The sequence below is a fragment of the Kogia breviceps genome, chromosome 2 (genome assembly GCF_026419965.1).
Source record: "Kogia breviceps isolate mKogBre1 chromosome 2, mKogBre1 haplotype 1, whole genome shotgun sequence".
NCBI lineage: Eukaryota > Metazoa > Chordata > Mammalia > Artiodactyla > Physeteridae > Kogia > Kogia breviceps.
In genome coordinates this window covers 1,143,147-1,159,584 of record NC_081311.1, presented here as the reverse complement: position 1 = coordinate 1,159,584, position 16,438 = coordinate 1,143,147, and the positions used below count along the sequence as shown (strand labels likewise).

The 16,438-nt window shown below is 58.8% G+C and overlaps 1 protein-coding gene across 40 annotated transcripts in view; it reads left to right on the top strand.

The window, feature by feature from the left end:
* The window catches only part of JAKMIP3 (Janus kinase and microtubule interacting protein 3), a 109,650-nt gene that overhangs the window by 87,411 nt on the left and 5,801 nt on the right, over nucleotides 1–16,438 (top strand). For 23 of the 40 annotated variants that reach the window (XM_067023886.1, XM_067024021.1, XM_067024025.1 and 20 more), the window contains 4 exons: nucleotides 335–538; nucleotides 2,004–2,069; nucleotides 3,830–3,871; nucleotides 4,512–5,487. In XM_067023886.1, coding sequence (XP_066879987.1) covers nucleotides 335–538; nucleotides 2,004–2,069; nucleotides 3,830–3,871; nucleotides 4,512–4,670 — 471 coding nt within the window. In that variant the 3' untranslated portion in view covers nucleotides 4,671–5,487. The other 17 variants (XM_067024042.1, XM_067024048.1, XM_059054963.2 and 14 more) reach the window with 3 other exon arrangements.

The window sequence follows — 16,438 nt, the reverse complement described above, 5'->3', positions numbered from 1 at the left end:
AAGGAGGAAGCCTTAGTTGTTCCTTCCTCAAGGGACACCCGCCCGGCCCACTGCTCCTCTGGCCCTCATCCGACTCTGGCCTCAAATTCTGCTGACCTCTATGTCCCTAAGGTTTCACTGCACGTTAAACATCGCGTGGAAGGGAATATGCTCTTGAAATAATTACTCCCGGACTGTTTCCACCCTCCAGAACATCATGTAACTGGTCCAGGCGGAAGCAGTCCCCTCTGTGGGCTGGCCTGGAGGCGTCATGCCCCCAGGGCAGGGTGCCCCAGTCCCCGAGGCCGTCCCCGGGGGAGGAGGCGAGGACTGACATGTCCCCTCCCGCCCCTAGCACATCCTGGAGCTGGAAGCCATGCTGTACGACGTCCTGCAGCAGGAAGCTGGGGCCAAAGTGGCAGACATGCTGTCGGAGGAGGAGCGCGAGAAGCTCAGGGTGGCGGTGGAGCAGTGGAAGCGCCAGGTCATGAGCGAGCTGCGCGAGCGGGACGCCCAGATCCTGCGGGAGCGCATGGAGCTGCTGCAGCTGGCGCAGCAGGTGCGCGGCAGGGGCGCCGCGGGCGCGGGACCTCTGGGCGCAGCGGGGCTTTCCATGCCTGGCCCTCTGATGGCCGCACCTCCTGTGGCCACGCCCCCAAAGGTCTTGCCTCCCTGTGGCCACGCCCCCAAAGGTCGTGCCTCCCTTGGCCACGCCCCCAAAGGTCATGCCCTCCCGTGGCCATGCCCCCAAAGGTCGTGCTTTCCCGTGGCCACGCCCCCAAAGGTCGTGCTTTCCCGTGGCCACGCCCCCAAAGGTCATGACCTCTCGTGGCCACACCCCCATAACCCTGCCCTCCAATGATCATGCCCCCAAGTCCGGGGCCTTCCACTGGCCGTGCCCCCTGATGGCCATGCTCTCAGTGGCCGTGCCCATGGGGGACCTTCCTGCCGGACTGCCCATCCCGCCCAGGCCTCTGGGTGGCACAGCCCCCCTCCTGGGTCCCCCCCACTCTGGGTCTCCTCCGTGGTTCCTCCCTCAGTGGCAAGATCCCAGTGAAGCTGTCATCTGGGGAGCAGCGGCTCATGGGCTAGGGACTTGGGGACCTTCTCTTGGCCTACAGGCACTTGGGGCCCTCAGGCCAGTCTGGCCAGTTCATTTCTAACCGGGGGTGAGGGATCCAGGCAGACTAGACAGGCTTGGTGTGTAAGACATGCCTCTGCTCCACTGTGTGTGCTGGCGTGGCCTTCGTGGCTGTGTTCCGTGTTCAGACACACTAGTGAATCCAGGGTTACTGTGAATGTCAGAGAGCTGACGTCTGACCAGAGGGTTGGTCAGCTACCAGGACCCTCACTGCCAGATCCAGGGCGGTCATTGAGAGGACTGCCCCCTGCAGCCCCTCACTCCCGTCAGACGGGCTGGGAGCAGAGCTCAGCTGCCTCCAGGGTCCAGGCCAGGCGTCCAGGTCGGCGTGGGCACACACATGTCCATCTGCCCGGCATTGTGCACCAAAATGAAGACTAGAGTTTCCAAACTTGAGGTCAGCCTTGCCAGAAAAGACCTCCTCGTGACTGACTTTGGGACCCTTCCGGCTGCTCCTCTCTCTGCCGTAACGGTGTTTTGGAAGGACTGTGAATTGGGCCCTTGCCATTTCTTTGGGCTCCTAGCATCATTGTTTAGGATCTGGAGATGTAGGAGGTGGGAGGGTATCACTCCCGTCACAGGAGCGCGGCCGAGGGGAAAGCTGTCCTCCTGTCTCTTGCTGTTGCGAAGAGCAGACTGAGGGAGGCTGTGTCTGTAGCGGAACCTGAGCAGGCACACTGGCTCTTCTCCCGAAGCCGAGGTTCCTAAAAGTCGGCGGGGAGGGCAGCCCGAGGCTCCTGGCCCCCTCGCAGTGGCCAGCATGGCAGCTGCTCTGTGACGACTGGTCCTCCAAGCACATGTGTGAAAATCCTGAAAGGCTTTTCCCCACTTGGTTTCCCAAATATTCTGATTATTGAGGATTTTCCTTCTTTTAACATTGCAGAGAATTAAAGAATTAGAAGAAAGAATAGAAGCTCAGAAGAGACAAATAAAGGAACTGGAGGAAAAGGTAAGCCAAATACGAATCTGGGGGCTTGCTTTGTTGCCGGAGCTCACACACAAAGAGAGAAGAACAGGTAACTCAGGATGCCGTGTAGCGCTAGGTCTGAGGTTGGGGTATTTTTGGACAGAAAGAGGCTTCAGGGACGTGTCTGCTCGGGACAAGGAGCTGGAGCCCAGGGTCTGGGAACACCCTTTCCATGACAACCCAGCCGTGCCACCCCGAGGGCCGTGCCTCTCACGGCGTCAGTGTCCCTGGCCGTCGGGGTGCCTGCAGAGCGGCGACCAGCGGTCCTTTTAGTGTGATTCCTTGACTGTGGCTCCCAAGTTTGGAAACGGCAGGTGCTGGGGTGCAGCTGATTGGGGGCCGTGTGGCTTGGCGTCGGGGAGGACTGTCCAGCTCTTCTCCCGACCGCTGGCTCTGCAACTCCCAAATCAGGGTGCACAGAGCACCCTCAGAGAGCAGCCTGCAGGGTGTGCTTAGTTCTAGGACAGTTGGGCTCTTTTGGTCTGTGATTTAGGATGTTTCGATGGCTTCTAGCAGGCAGACTGCTTGTTCGCGTCCTGTGACCGGTCTTGCCCGTGGGGTGGATCTCACCAAAGGCCGGCTCCCCTCTGAGCCTCCCTGGCTTGTCCCTGCCGGAGAGAACAGGAGGCTGGGGTCTGGACAGGACCCGCCACCCTCAACGGGCCACGCATCCTCAGCCCTGCCTGGGAAGAGCCAGCAGAGGCTCTGTGCTCGCGGGGCTCAGGGACCCTCCCCACGGCAGCCCCTGCAGCTGGTCCCCTCCCCCGGCCCTGCCCAGCCCTCCTCCAGATGGACCCGGCCCCTCCCCTGGGCACTTTACCGCCATCTGCCGAGCTGTCTTGGTGGTAACGTGCAAATCCAGAGCTGGTGACAGGCCCCTAGCACCGTGCAGAGCACATCCTGCAAAGCAGAGAGGCACCGGGGAGCGATTGTGTGCCTGCCCATGGGCGCCAGGCCGCGGGCGACACACACCTGGCTCGCCTGGGGGGCCGGCAGGACACGCAACCTTGAAGCGGGGCAGCCTCTCCCCCAAACTGAACCTCTCTCTCCTTTTGCGTCTTAAAGGGAGAGCATTTGTTTGTATTAAATACTAGAATTTTAAAAGTTGGGTGTTTATTCTTTTAATCTAGCTGAAGCAGCTCTGCTTTTCCAAGCAGTTGTACCACCATCAGATTTTCTCTTGTGTCTAAATTGGCTGGACACCTCCGCCGACCCAAAATGAGGCTCCAAGTGTGAAATCTATTCAGCAAGTTGGCTGTACTTTATCATTTGTAATGGGACTGAGACCAAAATATTGTCACGGAGTGTGGTGTTTGCCTGGCACTTGGATCGTCTTTCCGTAAGACTCGTGTCATCATTATAGCCACTTAGCGCCCTCACCATCAGCCCTGGTGACAGGTCCAGATGGCCGGTCCCCGCCACTCCCCCAGAGGCCAAGTGACCAACAGAGCCTCCCTCCTGACTTGTCACCCTCAGCCTGGCCTCTGGACGGTGCAAGGTCCCTGGGGAGGGGATAGCACCGTCACTTCAGGCCCCTGGCAGCGCAACCCTTAAACCACTGGACACCAGCGCGCCAGGATCTGCTCCTGGCCCCCGGCTGGCATCTCCACGTCGCTCTGTCTGTGATCACGTTATTTCTTGCCAAAAGCTCTACAAACTCTTTTTTCTCTTTCTTTCCTTCCATGTCTCCACCCTCCCCTTTCCTTTTTAGTTTCTATTTTTGTTCTTATTTTTCTCCTTAGCTTTCATTCTGTGGTCATAGCTCTCCTGGGCACCCTGGCGTGGTGAGTATTTCGTCTGCATCGTAAGGACCAGCGTGGCCCCCGCTGTTCCGTAAGCAGGAGGTGCTTCCGGAAGGGGACAGCCAGGGGTCCCCCAGGTTCTAGAGGGGAGGGGTCTGCCATCGTCAGAGGGGGAGGGGCGCTTGCCTTCCTTGAGAAGGAAGGATCGCAAAGGACCCCCTCCCGCGGGACCTCCCCCGGGGGACAGATGTGCACGCAAAGCCACTCCCGTTCTCTGCTCCGGGCAACTCAGCGGGGAGCAGTGCTGGTGGTTTCACGTCTCTTTGTCTTTTCCGTGTGTCAAGTACAAGCTTGGGTGACACTGGAGATTCAGCTAGAGATGCCCACTTGCCCCGACAAGCTGGGCTCGTTCACGACGTCACAGTCGTGCTGAGCTGTGGCATCGTGCCCTCGGCTCCCAGGCCGAGGCCACGTGTGAAAGCTTGACCACCACTTCCTTCCCAAACAAGAGGAGAGGACAAGTAGGGTGTGGCCTCACCATCCCGTCTCCGTCTGCGGCCCCCGCCCTCAGAGGGCCTCCCCTCGGGAGCAGGGCCACCCTTCCTCGTAGCCCCGCCCTTCCAGCCCTTCCCTCTCGCCCTGCAGCCTCCCTGACCTGCGTCCTGCATCTCTTTCCTTCCAGCCCGCCCAGGAGCCAGACCCCTTTCCTCCAGCTGGACCAGAGAGCAGCAGACACCCCGGTGGCAAAGGGAGATGCTGCACCTCGTTCCCGAAGACTCAAGAGGATCTGGGCTCTGCATACCCCCTCCCGTCGAGGAAGAGGGAGAAAGGGGGTCTTTGAGCACCTCTGCAGGGGACTGTCCATATTGATGAGCCAGAACGAGAACTAGTTCTCTGACTGGGGCTCCTCTGAAGACACCTTGTCTTGGCTGTGGACCCCGGGATCCTTGCTCGGGACGCAGCCTCCCAATCCTAGTTACAGGGACGCGCAAGTCCCCTGCTGCGCAGGTGTAAAGAGCTGCTTCTGTGCACGAGCCCCAAACTCCCACCTCCCGTTGTTCCCCTGATGACCAAAAGGTGTCTCAAAGGAAGATTCCAGAAACAACGCAGGCACCCTGCAAAGTGACGCGATGAAGCTGCCACCACGGCGGCGCCCTTCGTTCAGGGAAATGGGGACGGTTCACGGAGCGTCTCGAGGACCGTTGCCCCGTGTCTCGCAGGACGGACGGGCTATGAAGACGCTGCGACTCACTGGCTGGAGTCCTGAGCACTTACTGACTGACACGTCCTGCCACCCTGCCTTGATGACGCCGTCACTCGCGGGAACAGAACTGTGGCTGCCACGGTGCCGTCAGCCTCCCGCCCTGAGCTGCGCCGAGGGACTGACCGGAGGGAAGACTGGGGAGCCTGGTAGTGGGGGAGCTGGGACCAGAGCAATGGACCGACCGGGAAGGGGCCTGAGCTTGTCGGAGACGCAGGGGCCGGAGGACACCTCGGGCCACGCAGCACCGCGGAGGCGCTCCGGCTGCAGGCGAGGCCAAAGCTGCCCCGTCCAGAGCTCCAGGCTGCACGCTCAAGGGGCAGTGCCCGGCGAGGACGACAGTGCCCCGGGGTTCTGCGGATGGGAGAAGGGGGCCCGACGCCCAGGTGGCCAGCAGGTGAGGCTCAGCCGTCATCCCTGGGGCGTGGCGTCTTCCTTCCCGCCCTTTGCGGGCCCTGTGGGCGCCAGCACACCTCCTTCTGGTCGGTGGGATCCCACCTCCTCTGCAGCGAGGTTGGCCCCGTTTGAGACGTAGGTTCAATGTGCTGGGACGCTGGCCCTGCGGCAGGAGCCCTGGTGTCTATACAGGTGGGCAGGGGCAGGGTGAGGGCGGCCCGCCTCCCACCATGGCCTCTGGACCGGAGTCTGTTCCCTGGGGGCATCTGGCGTGGGCTTCTCCCTGGTCTGAGGTGCCGAACCCATTACAGGTCTTCTCCGCCCAGACCCAGGACACCCCCCGCCAAGGCCAGCCGAGGCCTCCGGAGGTGCCCGGTGGTGGGTCCCGGGGCGCAGCCCTGAGCTACGAGGGCAGCCTCTGTCCGCTCCCGGCAGAGAAGAACTGCTCAAGGGCACCCGACGCTTCTGCGGACTCGGGCCCTGGCCCTGCTCCCCCAGCTCTGCGGGCCTGCCCCGCCCACCCCCGTCTTGCTGCTCCCAGAAACTCGGAGGCGAGAGAGCCACCCCCTTTTCCTTGTGGGGCCGTCCCTCCCCCGACCCTGACTCCCAGCTCAGCGGGCCTCCCTGTGTCCCCAGCTCGTCACCTCCTCTCCTGCCCCAGGGCTCGGAGGCATCCCTGGGGCGGCCGGGTGGGGCGTCCCCACGGCAGGGACGGATGGTCTGGACCGAGCATCAGGCTCCGCTAGTGAGCTTTCCTCTCCAGGCGGAATCTCCTCGTCAAGCGTGTTTCTGTGGGGCGTGGCGAGGCTCTGGTGGGGGGTACAGTTCTGTACCCGAGTCCGCAGGGTGTGGTGTGGGGCGCCGTGTCCCCCACCCCTCCCCATCACAGAGCCGCCTGAACCTCTAAGAGTGGGGCTGCAGGGGCCCCGGGAGACGCACCACCGGGCAAAGAAGGGAGCGAGGCAGAGGCCAGAGTGAGACCACCACCCGCTCGCTCCAAGGGGCCTCGGGACGCTTGGCGCTTTCCCGCGGCACGTCTGGGCACGCGTTCCTGTAAAGGGGCTCATCTCCGGAAACCGCATGCGGTTAGCCTGGTGCAGGGCCCGGGCACGGCAGTATCTGCTGCCACGTCCCCAGGGGTGCAGGGCACAGCCTCAGGCTCGAAAGATCACTCTGGAGGCTGGTTCTGGAGTGGAGCCCGGTCCCCGCCTGGTCCGCGGCCCGGTCCACACGTGGGCCCTCAAATCCGAACACGCCTGGTCCCCGGAGCTCGGGGTCCCTGGAGTCTGGGGTCTCCTCTTAGAACTTGCGCCGAGGTCCTCGGGCTGCGCCGTATCGTGCGGAAGAAAGTACCAAACGCGCCAGCACTGCGTTTCCGATTGCTCGGCGAGGACAACCCACTGTCACGGCCTGACCTCAAAGGTCACCTGTAGCCGGTGAAGAATAATGAGCAACGCACACGGCCACGCAGTACCTGTATCAAAACGCAGTGCCCAGAGTCCCCGGAAGGGCCGCACGGGAGGCGGGGTCACCTCTCCCCCATCGGCATCACCCCCGCAGCCCCCCCCCGCCCCCGCTGAGCCAGCCTGGCTCTGGGGCCTGCCTTGCCATGCGCCCAGCACCGGGGACCTGCCAGGGCTTGGAAGGCTGCTCCGTGCCCCAGAGCTGTGAGCAGGTCTCAGCTGTGGAGGAGCCAGAGCCAGATAAGCATGGCTGAGAGCGTGAGGACAGCCCCAGAGGCGGGGGCGCCGGGCAGGCACGGCCTCCCTGGGGGCCAGGAGACCTCCGGGACCTGGACGCTCGTGGGCGCCCCCTTGGACAGAGCCATTTTGTGCGTCTGCAGACCCAGAGGTGGCTCAGACCAACTGCCGGGTGCTCACGTGGGGGTAGCCTGGGTGGGGGGCCACGGGCGTCACAATTCGGGGACCGAACTGTGCTGCACTTCTCGGCTCGGGACACCGCACAGCAGCCTCGGTGCCAGGGTCAGACGTACATTTGCTGCAGTACATGCGACACGAGACGTTAACAGCTTCCTAAGCAAGCACCTCCTTCCTCCCATCAGCGTTTCTTTTTCAAGATTTGTTTTGATGTGGACCGTTTTTAAAGTCTTTATTGAATTTGTTACAATATCGCTTCTGTTTTATGTTCTGGTTTTTTGGCCGAGAGGCATGTGGGATTTTAGCTCCCCGAGCAGGGGTCAAACCCGCACCCCCTGTACTGGAAGGCGAAGTATTAACCACTGGACCGCCAGGAAGACGCCATCAGCTTTTAAAAAACCTTTTATTATAAAATAGTTACAGATTTAAAGAAAAAATTGCAAAACTATTAGAGTATAAAGTTGCTGTACACCCTTCACCCAGCTTCCCCAGTTGTTCACATCTCATGGAATCACAGCACACTTTCCAAGCTTAGCTGGTCCATATGCACTCAGTTCAGACAAGTGTTTCTGCTCCGGGACCCCGTACTCTGTTGAGCCGTTCTCCTGGTCCCTCCCAGTGGGCGACGGGTTTCTTAGCTTTTCCTCATCATCCTTGACCTTGGCACCCTGATAGGAGCTGGTGGGTTATTTCGTGGATTGTCTTCCAGTTTGATTGGTCTGATGTGTTTGGATGATTGGACTGAGGTTATGCACATTCTTGGCAAGACTGAGCCCAGGTGACCCCTTCTGAATGTGTCCGATCGGGGCGGCACGACGTCCATACGCCGTATCCCTGTGATGTGAACCTTGGTTAAGCTTCTGCCAGGTCATCCACTGAAAAGGTATCATTTGTAACTATAAATAGCTGGGGAGAGACACTTTGAGACTAAGCAAGTACCCTGATCCTCTTTAAACCTTTGCCCAATAACTTTAGCAGACACGAGTGGCTCTTTCCTGCCGCAGTGATTACTGCCTGTTCTCGTGGTTTTCTAACACTGCGTTCCTTCTGTTTTATTAGAATTTTTCTCTGGAGAAGACCTGTCCCCCTTCTCTCATTTCTTTCTTTATCCAGTTATTTATAGCAGTATGGGCTCGTGGGTATTTAATTTATTCTATGGGTTATAATCCAACACCATCTTTAATTATTTTCTCGCTCAGATTGTTCCAACTTAAGCCACTGACCTTTCCAACAGGTTGATGCCTCTGTCCTTTGAGTTCCCTTCTGTGTCTTGAGCCCTTTCTTACTTTCTGTCCCCGCAGGATGCTCAAGCTCATCTGTATTTTCCCTGCCCCAAGCCTGAAAGCAACCACTTCTCCATGGAGCTCTGGTTCCTTCTGTTGGAGAATGGTGTTTAGGAACCAACATCTCTGGGCTGGGTGTGTTTGCTACTCCTGGGGTGATAGGAATTCTAGGCCCTCTCAGGGGCAGAGCTTGGAAACAGACATCTGGGTGCTAATGCATGCATACACCCCCTTCTTTGTTTACTTCTGCTTCTACCTATCATCTATTATCTACCATCTATCTATGTATTTATGTAGCTATTATCTATCATCTATTATTTATCTGTCATCTATTTATCTGTCATCTATGTATATATCATCTATCATTTATCTATCATCTATCTATCTATCCATCTATCATCTGTGGGTCTATTATAAAACCACCAGTTCATACTGACACTTGGAATTCGAGGCCAACCACTCAAGACTCATTCCTGCCCCCCTTTCCTTATCTGTAACTACTTTCTTTGGAGATGTGGCTCTCTCCATATAAACTGTGTTACTTATTTGCCCCACCCTAGTATCCACACAAAGACATTTCAGAATTGCTAACCCATATCCCCTGTGAGGAACAAGTTTACCAGCGAGGACACATTTGAGTGCAGTCCCTTTTATCTTTAGCCTTATAGTCTCCAGACAAAATATTGTTTTCCGGAATGACGGAGTCTTCTTTTCCTCTAGTACATTGTCCATTTGTGGCCGTTTAGGCTTGTTTGTTATATCTTGGATTCCACTGGAGCTTCCTTCACAGGGTGATTTCTTAAAACTTGACACGGCACAGTTCCTGTTTGTGCTGTGTAGCCTCTGGGTCTTGACACAGGTGGCACAGAGTCACGACACAGGGCAGCACCGTGGCCCCAGCCCCCTCTGCTTTCCTGCCACAGCCACCCCATCCACCCCCAGCTCCACCCTTGGCAACAATGGGCTATGTTCCCTTCTGCCGGTTTTGCCATTTACAGGTCTTATAAGTGGAAAATATGATATGTGCATTCAACATGTAGCTTTGGGGTCTGGCTTTGTTCACTTAGCAACATGCATGGAGGATTCCCCTATGTTTTTGTAGTTCATTCCTTTTTATGCTGAGTCATTTCTGTTGCATGGATGTGCCACATTTGTCCACATTTATCTGCTTGTTTCCTGTTCAGGGCAACTGTGAATCAAACTGTTACAAACATTCATGCACAAGTTTTTGTGTAAATACAGGTGTTCATTTCTCAGGTAAATACCTAGGATTGATGAACGTGTGCTCAATTTTATAAGAAACTATTGTCCAAGGCGGCTGTACATGTTGCATTCCCACCACTGGAGGATGTGGGAGTGCTCTTGCTCCACATCTTTTCCAACACTTGATATAGTCAGTCTTGGGGGGAGGAGGTCCATTCTAATAAGGGCGTAGGGTATGTTATTTTAGTTTTGATTTGCATTTATCTAATGACTAGTGACGTTGGGCATCTTTTTAGGTGTTGATTTTCCATCTGTGTATCTTCTTCGGTAAAGTGTCTGTTGAAATCGTTCGCCCATTTTTAAAATTTGATTTTTGCTTTCTTATTATTGAGTTTTAAGACTCTTTTATACACTCCAGACATACACCTTTGTTGGTGCAAAAGTATTTTCTCTTTTTGTTCTCTTAAGAGTATCTTTTGAAGATAAGTTCTTAAATGTTGATAAAAATCTAACTTATCAACTTAAAAAAAAATAGGTTGTATGGTATTGGACCTGAGAGAAACCGCCTGATTCAAAGTCACAGACACCCTCTCCCATGTTTCCCTCTGGAATTGTGTGACTTCGTGTCTTCCATGTATTTTCATGATCCATTTTGAGTTCATTTTTGCATTCGGTGCACAGTTTTGGTTGAAGCACACTTTTTTTGCACGTGGTTGTCCAGCCCTTGTCTCCTCCCACCCCCATTGTAAAGAAGTCTTACTCTTTTTGATTCAAATGCCTTCCGCTTGGCGGGATCAAGTCCCCGCTCTGTGGTCAGCCCGATCCTGACTGGAGTGTCCTCCTGGACTCAGAGTCACCGCATACCAGGAGGCAGGGGGACGGAGCTGCTGTTTGCTGGCGTCCCCCACGCATGGCGCGCCGGGTCCCCACTGGGTCCTGGGGGTGGGGCTGGGTCTCCGGGGACCTCGCCTGCGCAGCTTGGGGCCTGGAAGCCCAAGATGTGTGAGATGAACTGTCAGCAGCTCAGATTTACAGCTCTCGGGGCGGAGCAGGCACTGAATACCGCTGAGCCCCCTCTCCTCTGAGCCTGGTCTCAGGTTACTCACGCTCTGCTGAGGCCGGGCAGCCAGAAATGACGGCTGTTGCCATTTTGAAATTCAGGGATGAGCTGCTCTTGTTCGGAGCACGTCCGCAGTTAACGAGCATTATGCACACGTGGAAGGGGAACCTTCATTAAAAAAATATCCATAGTATTTTCCATCATAACCCAATGAAATTGTCTTTTTAATTTGTGTATATTGTTTTATGTTTAAGCAAAGGAATAAAAGGTAAGGTGTTTTGGGTCCTCGTAGAAGGTTCACCCAAGTGTGAACAGCAGCTCTCGAGGCCATTCGTGCTGGTGGGTGGGGGGTGGGGGTGGGGGACGAGCGCTGCCTGTCCATCTTGGGAGGAGGGGATGGGTGGTGGGGCCCCCAGACCCAGGCACTGAGGGGCCCTGTCAGGGCGGCTTCGTCAGCCTGGGCTCCAGCCCCAAGCGGGATGAGGGCGGCTCGGGGCTGAGGTCAGACACGTGCTTGTCTGATGGCGGGTGACAAGCCAGTGCGTGGAGCGTGGTGGCCCTGCTGCCTGAAGGGCCACTGCTGGTGTGCGAGGTGATTCGCATCCTTGCTGCCCCTTGCAGCCCCTCGTCGCGGGGCTTTCTTCCTCTTTGCTTCCGGGTGCACACAATCGCCTTCGTCCTGACACTGGCTCCTTCCTGCCACTGGTCTGGGAGCGGCGCACGTGTTCATCTTGTTTCTTGGCTACCCTGACTTCTAACCCTACGACCCCGTACCGTCACCTGCCCCTCCTCCAGGAAGTAACTGCCTTCTGGACCCCGGGGCAACCTCCCTGTGCAGAGCTCTGCGGCAGACGCGTATGTTTCTAAAAGGTCCAACTGTTACTGTGTTTTAAGCCCTTGTGAGAGGGGTCATGCTGTCCGTGTCTTTTGCACGCACTGTGCACTTTATACCGCTGTGCTCAGACTCGCCCATCCTGTGACCTGTGTGTCTGCTCACCCCTGTCTGGGGCTCCGTCATGGAACTTCACCACACCTCTAATGGACGTTTGCGTTTTGCTGTTGTGAACGATGCTTCACGAACATTCTCGTAAAGTCTGTGGATGTGCTGGTGCAGGAGTTTCTTCTGGGTGTCCGCCTAGGGGTCATCCAAATACAAGCACTCGACCTCAGGAGATACTGACAAACTCCTCCAGCTCATGTTGGCTTTGGAGCATTGTTTGTTTGGTTGGTTTTTTTTGCTCTTTGTTTAGAATTCTGTGTTTACCTTATGGCAAAAGCTGTTCTCTAACGTTACTGAGAGGTTTGCACATGGTCTCAGACAGCAGTGGGAGGATAACTGGCTGGAGGCCGACGGTTTCCCCTCCCCCAGTCTGTGCCTGTCCAGGGACAGCTCACGGCCTGCGGCCAGCTGTCCAGCGCTCTGTAATGTCACCATCTTGGTTAAAGCAATGATGTGTCTTTCCACTAGCATGACCCGAGGCCATTAATAAGAAACGCCGTTATTAGAGAAGTCGGTGCCAGAAAAGAGAGCTGGACGCCCCCTTGCAGGGCTGTGAGAGCAGCTCCTAGTAACCCAGGCAGGAAACAAAACAAGAACCAACGGAAAGGAGACAGAAAGGGTGTGCTCCCGCCCACGTGCGGGTCTGCGCGTGTGGTGGGCGCGGGTGGTCAGGTGGAGGCCTGGGAGCCTGGGCAGCGGATTCTGCGCCCGCACCAGCCAGGGAGACGGGTGTGCATACAGCATGTGAACAAGAGCAAGTCGCCCTTGTCTCCAGGAGGGAAGGACTGGGCTGGCTTCTGTGTGCTTTGCTGGCCGTGCCCCGGGGGCCGGGCCCTGGGAACCTGGGCCAACGCGGATGAGGTGGGGGGTCCTGGGTGCTCAGACAGTTTTGGAAGATACGGAGCCCAGTCAGTGCCTGCCTTGGCCGGTCCTGCCCCGTGAACACGGCACCAGACGCTTCCCCCCGGCCCCCGCTGGATTTCCTCCCCACCCCACCCCGACCCCCTCACCGGATGGTCCTCCTGGTACCCAGGGGCAGGGACGTGTGAGGCCATGGGAGTGGAGGACGGGCCCCTCACCGGGCTGAGCAACCGCGCACAGGGGAGCCCAGCCCCGGGGCTCTGATGCGCGATGGCTGTCACCCTGCGCTCGGCGCCCCCCCGCCCTCCAGAACCCCAGGGCCGCCGCCGTGTGCGCCACTAACAGCCCGGCGGTGCGCCCGCCACCTGGCCGGCCGGGGCCCAGCCTGTGGTGGTGCCTGGCCGCCACACCCTGTCCGCACTCTGGGCCGCGGGCCCAGCACGCACGGCCCGAAGCCGCCGGGGGCTGCCTCCTCTGCGGGAGGTGCCGGGGGCCGCTGGTGTGCGGGGCCACGGGGCTCCCTGTGGGCTGCTCGGTCGAGGGGGGAAGGAGGCCAGAGGCGGGCGGGCAGCGGGAGGGCAGGAGCCCCCGCACGGGGCGGCCACGGTGGACCTGGGACCAGACAGCACCCCCGGGCACAGCAAGTGCGGGCCGGGGGTCCAGGGATCCAGTCTGCGGCCCGAGTCCCCTGGCCCCGTGCCCGTGTCACGCTGTCCCCGGCAGCCCGACCCCTCCTCTCTCCAGGCTGGCTCCCCTGCCCTGGCTCCCACGGTCCCCGGCTCCCGTGCTCACCCCCCGTCCCCTCCTGGGTGGGTCTTGGCTGGGTCTGCTCCAGGTACCTCCCGCCGCAGGGGGACCCCTGCCCCGCCAGCTCGGCTGGTTCTCTGGTTCCCTGGAGGAGGGGACAGAACAGAGGTTGCCGGGGCTCCTGGCAAGCAGCTTTGGGCGGGATTCACGGAAGCCTGGGCCCCTCTACTCGCCGAGCCATCGCCTAACGCCCTCCGTGACACCCACACTTCACCTGCCCTGGCACGCCAGGGAGCCGAGGTCTTGGGGGGGCCTGGAGGCCGGGGCCCCACTTCCCATGAGAGCCATGGCTAACTAACTCAGAGTTACATCCCCAGAGTGGGGGCTCCATCTGACGTGCCGTCCGGGGGTGGAGGGAGGGGCTCAGGCGGGGTCTTTGGGAGCTTCGTGCGGTTGCTCAGGAGCCCGCCTCCCGCTGGACGGCAGAGAATTTCACAGATGAAAAGATGCACAGGGCTTCCCGGGTGGCGCAGCGGTTGCGAGTCCGCCTGCCGATGCAGGGGACGCGGGTTCGTGCCCAGGTCCGGGAGGATCCCACGTGCCGCGGAGCGGCTGGGCCCGTGAGCCGTGGCCGCTGCGCCTGCGCGTCCGGAGCCTGTGCTCCGCAACGGGAGAGACCACGGCGGTTAGAGGCCCGCGTACCACAAAACAAACAAACAAACAAACAAAAAGATGCACAGAGTCAAAGCAAATACAGCTTTGCAGGGAGCCGCCTGCAGCGAGAGACGGGTGCATTTTGTAACTGAGTTCGCTGCAGACAGAGGCGCGCCCGGCTCACCCTGGGCTTTCGCGCCCTGTGCCCACTGCGGCTGAGCTGGGCAGGGAGGGGCCCTGAGTGTCAGGAGGCTGCTGCCGACTCCGGGGCACTGTGACCTTAGTGCTGGGCTGGGACGGGTCTTCGGATGCACAGCCCGGGCCTGCTCCACCGCAAGCCGGTCCCAGGCCAGTCAGAGTGCGAGCCTGCGCACGCAGGCCCCCTTGATGCCCAGCGAGGTGGGTGTGCCCGGAGGGGTCCAGGCCGGCCGGACCCACCAGCGAACATCCCAGGCGCTGTGGAGGAGGCGGGCAGCACCCGGAGGGCTCCCTGTGGCCCTGGCGTGACCACCCCAGCTGAGGCAGGCCTCAGGCCTCTAATCCCCAAATTACTGGGCAGAAAAGGCAGCGAACAGACCGTTAGGCTCATATAGTTATTCTGTAAAATGGCCGCTAAGGGAAGAGGTTTCTGGAGGCTCGGGAATACAGTTTCATGGAAATGGCCTTCAAACTGGAGTTACCCCGGGTCACCTGGAAGGCTTATTAAACCGAGACCACGGCCCAGCCCCCAAGTGCCTGGCTCCGTGGGGCGGCGTGGCCCGGGGTCCACGTCTCTGACAAGCCCAGGAGGTGCTGAGGGTCCTGGGACCCGACTCGCACCCCACAGGTGCCTTTCACCTCCCCCGGGGCTCAGGTTGTGAGGACGCCATGCTGTTTGTTGGCTGCGACTCGTGTATCTCCTCAGTTTGCATTTCCTCAAAGTGACCCTCGGACACACCCTGGGCGTTTCAGGCCTCGGAGCCCGTTTCACGGCGCCCGTGGTCTGTGTCGGGTTGCCTGTGTGGGACGTGGGAGGGGCCGTGGCTGCCACTCGGAAACTCGGCGGCAGCGAGGTGGGAGGGGCCGCTCTGGGGTCACGCAGGCCGGGGCTCGGGCCCTCCCTCTGCACTCTCTTAGCCCCGTGGCCACGACAGGTGCGCTGACCTGTGTCCACCTGGGGCTCCTGCTCTGAAAAGGGGTCACCCCCTGAGGCTGGGTGGCTAACCAGGTAATGCGTCTGCAGAGTTGAGTTCCCCAGAGACGCAGAACCGGTAAAAGCCGGCTCACGTCTATCTGTCCATATCTCTCTCGTAGGCCTGTCCATATAGATAGAGGGAGTTTCTGTAACAAATTGGCTCATACATCTATGGAGGCTGAGAAGCCCCGAGATCTGCGGTCGTCAAGCTGGAGCCCCAGCAGAGCCCAAGTGTCAGTGCAAGTGTGAGGGCAGGAGAGGACCTGTCCCCGCTCAGCAGTCAGGCAGAGGATTTCCCTCTTCCTCAGGCCTTCAGCTGATTGGCAAGGCCCACCTGCACTGGGGAGGGCCGCGAGCTTCACTCACCTGTCCATTCAATGCTCATCTCATCCAGAAACACCCTCACTCCCCCACCGCACCCCCAGGCACACAGGCTAATGTTTGGTGAAGCCTGGGCAAACCTGGCCGGGTGGAGCTGATACATCACATGAACCATCGCAACTTTCAAGAGCGCTGGGGCAACACACCCGTGTGTGACCAGCTCCATAAATAGGCTGCTGCCTTTACTGTGTGTCCACTAGGTGGCTGCGGAGTCAAAACCAGGAGGAGACCCTGAGCAGAGCACCCGCCCTGGCGCCGAGCGGACCTCCCGCAGTGGGCTGTCCTCTGTGGGGCGCTGGGAGAAGGACCCTGTGACTGGCCCAGGGTTGGGGGACTGACAGCGGTCCTGTCACCGTCTGTGGGATTGATGGAGAGGCCGTGTGGAGAGCTGATGGGGGCAGAGGGGGCGAGGAGGAAGCTCCGCTGGGTCTGGGCGAGACCACCTATTGGTTTTTTAAGTTTAAAAAAATATATTTTATTTATTTATTTATCTATCTACCTATCTATTTATTTATTTGGCTGCATCGGGTCTTAGTTGCGGCTCACGGGATCTTTCCTTGTGGCGCGCCAGTGCTCTTTTCTCTAGTTGTGGTGCGTGGACTCCAGAGCACACGGGCTCTGTAGTTTGCGGCACGCAGGCTCTCTAGGTGAGGCGCGCGGACTTAGATCCCGTGGTGTGGGGGGATCTTAGGTCCCCGACCAGGGACTGAAC